This window comes from Accipiter gentilis, chromosome 4, assembly GCF_929443795.1.
Source record: "Accipiter gentilis chromosome 4, bAccGen1.1, whole genome shotgun sequence".
NCBI lineage: Eukaryota > Metazoa > Chordata > Aves > Accipitriformes > Accipitridae > Astur > Astur gentilis.
The window spans coordinates 30,432,326-30,440,542 of NC_064883.1; the positions used below are offsets into that span (position 1 = coordinate 30,432,326).

At 50.3% G+C, this 8,217-nt stretch overlaps 1 protein-coding gene across 1 annotated transcript; it reads left to right on the forward strand.

The window, feature by feature from the left end:
- Positions 1-2,612: 2,612 nt before the first annotated feature.
- BAMBI (BMP and activin membrane bound inhibitor) lies at positions 2,613-7,219 on the forward strand. The gene is made up of 3 exons (XM_049798754.1): positions 2,613-2,763; positions 5,684-5,974; positions 6,418-7,219. The coding sequence occupies exons 1-3, from the start codon at positions 2,688-2,690 to the stop codon at positions 6,834-6,836; spliced, it is 786 nt and encodes a 261-aa protein (XP_049654711.1). The 5' UTR covers positions 2,613-2,687; the 3' UTR covers positions 6,837-7,219.
- The last annotated feature ends 998 nt before the right edge of the window (positions 7,220-8,217 follow it).

Below are 8,217 nucleotides of genomic sequence, written 5' to 3' on the forward strand. Positions count from 1 at the left end.
TGTTATGGTCTGTCAGAGGACCCCACGCAATCCTTGCGCAGCTCCCTGAGCAGAGTACCAGTGAGTGAGGAGACACGGTAAGTCAGTCAAACCCTCCTGATGCTCTGGTTTGATCCACAGGTTCCCCAAAGGGTCTTTCAATTAGTTGCTTTGAGGGGAATTGAGGTTGGGGAGTGATCCCCGAAGCCCTTCCGCCACTTGTGGTACATCAAGCACGCCTGTAGCATACAGAATAAGCAATTTTTTACAGCAAATTGTACCTCACAGTTCAAACTTGACAGCTGTCAGTGAAATGTGCTGCTCAAAACTGATCTCGAGCACATTGCCTTCTGGTTAGTCTGTCCATGCTCCCTCGGCCAGGATGTTTATAATACTCAGGGAGTCTCTCATGTTACTTAGTGCAGTAATGTGGCTCCACGAATAAAAGCCATTTCCAGTCTGTCGGTATCGCGTGTAACAAATGAGATCTGCTAAATGCGCTTGTCACCAGCGGTAGGAACAGAAGAAACAGAACTGCACATGTTGCTGTAGTGATTCGAAGTTATAACGAATTATATTTTTGTACGTTTGCAAATGAGCGTCTGATAGCCGGTGCCAGAGTGGGAGATATGGCTTGGCTGATCTTGCTGTTTTTGTAATTTCTAAACAGAAACAAGAATTAGAAAATTACTTTGTGGTGGAGTGCAAATATGTATAACATAAGTGTAAAGACTGCGGTGCAGCACACGTGTATATCTATCTTATACATATGCAAATCGCAAGACTCACAGTAAAACCATTATAAAGTGTGATGGCATCAGCACTAATTAGCTGGAGATCCAGTCTGTTCCTCTCTGCCAAAGTAAACTGGAGTTATCTCGGTCTCAGATTTCATATTTCCTCCTTTCTCTTTCAGGGGAGGAATGTCTCTGTCACAAGGTATTACGTCCCGAATCGAAAATGTCTTCAAAGGCTCACCAGACATTTCAAATTCAAATTCTAAAGTCATTTTTGCTATTAACGTGTTATCGACAGATCGCCCAACAGCTTTCATGCTAGCTGCGGACCCAAATATTTAAAGCATTTTGCCCATAAATGGGAAACAGTCAGTGTGCAAGTGCTGTAGAAATCAAGGCTTATAAAACGTAATGAGAACAGAAAGGAGAAAACTAAGTTAGCAAAGAAATTCGAACTATGGGGCACATTGTTTTCAGGACCAGCACACGAAGGAAAACTCTCCGAGCTAAACATGACCCACGGGAGCCGTGTCCGAGCCGGGCGGTGGAGCATCGCCTCGTGCTTCCATCCCCGACAGCTGCTTTACAAAAGGAAATGTTGGAAGGAGAAGAGAGTTACCGTGGCACCGGTGTGTTTGCTAATGGCTCTGACCCACGGGCCTGCCGTTGCCGAGCGGACGTGACAGCACCGTGGAAAACCCGAGGGGCTGAGCAGGAGGCGCAGAACCCCACCCCGAGCGGCACGGTGCATGCCAGGCCGTGAGAGCGGCGTGGACCCGCCGGGGGGGATGGAGCCGGCAGCCGCCCCCCCCGGTGCCGGCCGAGTTGCCGTTAGCCCCGCGTCAAGCCCGAGCGCAGGTTTTCCACAACTTCGGGAAGGAAGCCCCGGCTGCAGCGAAACTTCTTCTGGCATCGCGGGTGTCGCAACGCTCTTGCACCCTCGCACAGCCTCGAGCGTCGGGAGCGGAGAAGCCGGGGGAGGGCGGGCAGCGGTTGCGCGGGGGAGGCCCGGTGGCAGCGCCGGGAGCGGGGGCACCGAGGGCAGCCCGGGGGGGGGGGGGTTCGGCCGCCTCCCGCTGTGACTCCGAAGCGCGGGGCTGGCGGCGCCGGGTATCCACTAAACGCGGCTCCGCCAAACTCGCAGCCGGAGCCGTCCCGTTCGCTTACGAAGCTGCCTCCGTGAGGGGATCATTTCGAGGGACCTCGGCGGAGCCCGCTCTCCCGCCCCCGCAGAGCCCCGAAACTAACGCGGCGAACGAGCGAGGGCGCTCCGTGCCGCCAGCGATCGGTATCTCGGCAGGGCCCCGGGGCCGGAGACCTGCACTTAGCGCCCATCATTGAATTAAGCGGGGTTAATAGCCCGCGCAGCCGGCCCGCCCGGAGCCGGAGCCGGAGCCGGAGCCGGAGCCGCCGCCGCCGCCCGGGGGCGCCGCGGGCGGGAGCGCACGTCGCGCCGCGGGGCCGGGCCCGCCGCCGGCGGGGAGGGGGGGGGGGGCGAGGGCGGGGGCGGTGGGGCGGGGCGGGGCGGCCCTGCCCGCGGCGCGCCCCGCCCGTCTCCGAGCGGCGCAGCCAATGGGGCGGGGCGGGGCGGGGCAGCGGGCGGGGCGCGGCGGCCCGTCCCGCGCCCGGCGCCGGCGGTATTTACGGGGCGGGAGGCGCCGCCGCCGTGTCAGTGAGGCAGCGCCCACCGGGCCGCAGCGTGCCAGCCGCCGCGCCTGCTGCTCCCGGGGACGGGGCCTCCGCCGCCGCCGCCGCCGCTGCGGCGGCAGCAGCAGCAGCGGAAGGCGGAGAGCCTCGGCCGTCCCCCCTGCCCGCCGCAGCGGTGGCCGCGCAACGGCTCTGCCGGCGGGCGAGCGGCTCCTCGGTGCTCCGGCGGGGCAGGGGCGGGCGGCGGCGGCGGCTCGGCCGTGCCTGCGCTGCGGGCTGCGGCGAGCGGCGCGGCGCCGCGCCGCGGGTCGGGCGGGCGGGTAAATGGATCGCCATTCCAGCTACATCTTCATCTGGCTGCAACTGGAGCTGTGCGCCATGGCCGTCCTGCTCACCAGAGGTGAGGGCGCGGCGGGGGAGCCCGAGGGGGCTCGCGGTCTGCGGGGACGCGGCGCCCGAGGGAAGCGGGGCGCCCGCGGGGGCTTGTTGCCTGAGGGAGGCAGGGCGCGGGGGAGCCGTTCAGGCGGCGGCGCCGGCGCCGCGGCCGCCCCCCGGGCGCGGCCGGCGGGGGCCCGCGCTGCCTCGGCAGCCCCTCGCCGAGCCTTTGTCGGCGGCCGGCGGCGGCTCGCCCTGCCCGGCCCGGCCTCCCCCACCTGGCCGCCGGTGCCGGCCCGTCCGAGCGCGGGGGCCCGCGGCTGTCAAGGCGGGAGAGCGGCGTCCCGGCCCCGGGCGAGCCCCTGCCCTGTCAGCCGCCCGCCGCGGGGCTTGGGGGCTTGGGGGCTGGCCGCCCGGGGAGCGCCCTCCCGGGGCAGAGGCGGCCCGCCGGCTGCCGCTGATCGCCGTGCTCCGGGGAGGAGGTTAAAGGATAAGTTAGCGCGGCGACGATGTGCGACGGTATTTATTTATTTTGGAAGGAAGGCTGTAATTAACCCCAAATAACAGCCCTTGCAGCGTGCAGGGGGGAGCCCGCTGGCCCCATCAAAGCGGGCAGAGCAGGGAGTGACTGAGCGATGTGAAGTCGCAGATACTGCAACTATGCGCCTGATAATGATATAATTAGGGGATCACAGACTTCTGGCTGCTGTTGACTTCAAAAGCTTTAAGAGAAGCCTGCAGTCTCTCCTGTAGCCATCTTGACTAAAAGCAGACATTTTTCTTTAATAGCTACATACAGTAACAAGAAAGAGGAGGGAACAGAAGGGCATTGTTCGCTGTTTCAAAATACTAAATACCCTTTCTGGCCTTTTGCATAGCACAGGAAGAAACTTTATGAATTGACAGAAATGCAGTTTTAATACAGTAATACAAAGTCCATTCTGTTTCACTGAAAACGTGGCTTTAATTAAAAAGCAGTTGAATTAACCTGATGACTAGCTTGTCAGGTTTTGTTTATAAGTTTGTCTTGGGTCAGTAAAATGTAGACTTTTAAGCGTGATTGTATAAACAGTTAAAATGGAAGGGTGCGTGTTGTTTCACTTTCTTCCCGTGCTGTGCTGAGACTCACGAAAGGACTGTCGGCTCCGGTGCTGTTTCTTGTTCGCACCTTATTTTTAACACTCAGACAGTGAGAAAATGATGAAAATTATTATTTTTTTCAGAGAGCGTAGGGGGAAGATTTCACATAGAATGCTTAGAAAATGACTGAGTCTTTTTTTTCCATAGCATGCTGGATGGCAGTGTGTGTGAATTCACAAAAAATTAGGTTACTTGGTCTAAAAGCCCAAGGGAGTTGGACTGGAGACAGTGAGACACTCCATCATTTGGCTTCTATTAAGCAGAGTTATTAAAGAGCAGCGGGAACTTCAAGGCCTGGAGCCCGCAGTAGCGTTGTGGGGAAAGTATTAAGGTGGGCTGAAGAGGGGGAAGCTAACTCAGTTGGGATGACTTTTAACATCTTTCAGAATACTCTTTAGGTATGGGGTGGTAGGAAGCGTCATAAGAAGTGGTGGCAGCAGGGGAGCCTGGAGATTGATTTTTGAAGTGTAGACTATAGAAGGAAGACATCTGACAATTCAGTTTGACTTTGAAAGCCTCGGTGCCACTATAGTGGCAAGTACACCAGGCGCGTTAGAAGGAGTTTTAAGTCCACTCTTCTAAGGATGGCTCTGAAATCTGGCTTCCTCCTGAACCTTGGATCGATGGCACATTGAATTACATTTGAGTTGCAACTTGCCTAGAAAGAGTAAGTTTTCCCTACAGCACAGGACATGTATAATTCGTACCAGAACAGTTTGGAGAGCACAAAATGAAGAGTTTTATGAAAGGAACTTTTTTATCGCTTCCTTCAGAAATTTTTGAGGTTTCCTGAGAGATTTTTTGTAGAGCCGGTAGAGGATTTTCAGTCTAAGTGTTTCCCCTTTTGACCGCATGTTGGATTGCATGCAAAATTGGGGAGGGGCAAGGGGGAGCTTTTAGCCTTGCGATTTCACCCCATTTTATAACTTTACATTTGAGTTGAGAGACATGGACTCTGGCAAACAGATTAATTATAAACTGCACTCTTTCTGTTTTATAATACTGATAAAAAAAGCCTTTCTGCATGAATGGCTACTTAAAGAATTTTTCTCTTTCTGGAGAAATTGCAAATAGTTGCCCAGTTTCACACAGTAAAAACCTTCCTGACTGGGAGACTTGGATGGTAATGGCTCTAGCTAATAGCTTTATAAGGTGTTAGTTAAACCTTTTAAATTTTGGCACAGTATTGAGAGGTAATAAACAATTCGGCAGTTCCGATTTTTTTTTTGTCACACAAATATTTAAACCTAGTATTTTTGTTGTGTGCTTATGCCCAGTTAAAAGAAGTGTTACCTTTATAAAAATAGAACGCTGTTCCTGTAGTAATGGTTTAAAACATAGATGTGACTTCCTTATAGGACTGAAGGTGTGTTTTGCTTTTAAAACTGGGATTTCATTTTAAATGTGGCTTAATGCAACTGCTGACAGCGAGTGGAAGTAGCTATAAAATGGGCTTGTTAGTTATTTACCTTGGGAAAAAAAGCCACTGTGACCTTCCTTGTCCCCCCGCCCTCCCCCAATCCCTGTTTTAGTGAAATGTTCTTGCTTTAATTCAAAGGGCTATAGTACTAGTAATTAAAACAAGTGCCCCAAGGCATTTGCAGGGATTAAGGTTACCACGAGGTAGACACTGTACAGTGATGGGAAGGAAACAACCCCTGCTTTTGTGGATTTACAGTCTAGAGGGGTACCCCAAAACTGGCACCCAGTTTGGTTGTATGATACTTGCGGCTAATAAGAGTACCTAATGAGGTATCCTTAAAGGACCAAACTCTTACTTTTCTTGCACAATTTTTGGTTTTTAGGTGAAATCAGATGCTACTGTGATGCTGCACACTGTGTTGCAACCGGCTATATGTGCAAATCTGAGCTTAGTGCCTGCTTCTCCAGACTGCTTGATCCTCAGAATACGCATTCCCCGCTTACTCATGGCTGCTTGGACTCTATTGCAAGCACAGCTGATATCTGCCAAGCCAAACAAGCACAAAACCACTCTGGCACCACCACCGTGTCCACGTTGGAATGCTGTCATGAAGATATGTGCAATTACAGAGGACTACACGATGTTTTGTCCCCTTCCAGGGGTGATACTTCAGGTAGGGCATGGAAGCTTCAGTGAAATCTCTCTTCTGGCCATCAGGCTGGTGACAGTCAAAGCCTTGTATGTCTGCTATTGATTTAGCTGTTAATGGAAGCAGAGACACCAGAGGGAGAAGCGGGTGGCTGGATGTGGGGGAGCATCTCAGCTGAGTAGCTTTTTTTGTCTACATTAATTTTAGAGGTCTGTCTTGCCAACTTGACATTGCTCTAAGAAGCAATGGCAATGGTGTTGCTGGTTATATCGGCTATCAGGGTAAGAAATTCCATGTATAAGCAGCCTTAGAAACTCATCTTTTTCTTTATAGGAGTATTTTCTGTAGACACTGCGGAGTATGTAGCTATGGCTCCTTAAACTTTTCAGTGTGATGTTTAAGGCAGTTGCTTGTATATAAACCAGCTGTTGATACTGAAATAAGCTTCACATCTTTCCCCTTTGCAGGACAAGGGAGCAGATATCAGCATGACAGCAGCAGGAATCTCATCACCAAGGTGCAGGAATTGACCTCTTCAAAAGAATTATGGTTCAGGGCAGCTGTAATTGCTGTTCCTATAGCTGGTGGGCTAATCTTGGTGCTCCTTATCATGCTGGCCTTGCGGATGCTCAGGAGTGAAAATAAGAGACTGCAAGATCAACGACAGCAAATGCTCTCCCGTTTGCACTATAGTTTTCATGGACATCATTCGAAAAAAGGGCAGGTGGCAAAGTTGGACTTGGAATGCATGGTGCCTGTGACTGGTCACGAGAACTGCTGCATGACCTGTGATAAAATGAGACATTCAGACCTCAGCAATGATAAAATTCTTTCGCTAGTCCACTGGGGAATGTACAGCGGACATGGGAAGCTGGAATTTGTATGACCAATTATTTTTTAATCTGAGCTAAACTTACTCTCTGAACTCTTGAAGGCCTTTGGGTTCTGCTGGACAGGAGCACTTTATCTTAAAACAAAAACTCTCATACATCATCTTTGAGAAACAAAGGACCTCTGCAAACAGAATCTTGGATATTTCTTCTGAAGGATTCCAAAAGTTGTCTTATTTGCACAGAGTAAAATACACTCAAATGTATTGTTTGCTTTAAAGTTATGAAAGCAAAAATTAGAAGTTGTAAACACTGTCACCAGGGTTATCTGAACTGTAGGGAGCTGAGAACTGAGTTATTATAATAAACTGTATGCAAGCTCCTATGTTTCCTGACTTATTGTAAAGATTTTTTTAAAATATATATATTTTGTCTGAAACTTGTTTGTGACTTTTGTTTTGGAAAACAATTTTTTTGGGGGTGGTGGCAGGAAGCAAATCAAGGTGGTATGCATGGTAATGCTGTGCATAACAATTAGATTCTGAAAACAGAGTCTATTTTCCTGCTCTGTGAGGGTAATTAGGTGGTTATTTCAGAATGAAGAGTGGCAGCTTTATTGTTTAATACTTCAACTAGCAGTGAACCCACATCCTTGGTTCTTGGCTATTGCATTTTGCTCAACCTCAGTGAATTCTTCTGCAGCTTTGTGTGATAACTATTTCTTTCTCTGTTAATGAAGAAGTGCTTTGTCTCCCTGTGCAAAACACATCCATCGGAAAGTGGCTCCTAATTCTTTATATCTGGTTTTCTTTCCTCATCTTACAGTTCTCATTTTCTGTGATCTTTTTTCCTTTTGTACCTTTTACTTTTTGGGGGGGGTGGGTGGCAGGGGGAAGGGCAGGGAGACCCCCCAAACCACAATGCCTATCCTGCTGTGTGTATATATATTATTATTATTTTCTGCTGGTAACCCCTCTGGGCACAGTGAAAAACATCTGCCTTGCTCTTTTATAGTGTAACTCAGTATCACATGCTGCTACTGTTGTGTGGGACTGAAGAATCAACAGTGTACTCGCTTTAATCTCTGGCTCCTCCTTTATGCTGTTCTTGCATAGGTGGCTTTTTTTCCCTGCCAGTACTTGTGCACTTAGTTGTTTCTTACTCCTTCAGGTAGTTGGCTTCACATGATCATTTCATTTATTCAATACCTAGTTGCTAAAACCAAACAAAACCTTTGGATTATCCAAGGATCTTATTGTATTTATTTTTGTTGCGGTAATTAAAGTAGACTTGCTTAAAAGGCAGATGCCACATCATGGTGCAAGAAAGGTCCAAATTGCTGCTGCAGGAGATAAAACTTGGCAAGAGTCTAGTATTCATTTTTGTTTTAAATAGTTTTAGGAATGCTTCTGCCTCCTTCTGTTCAGGTTGTAGAGT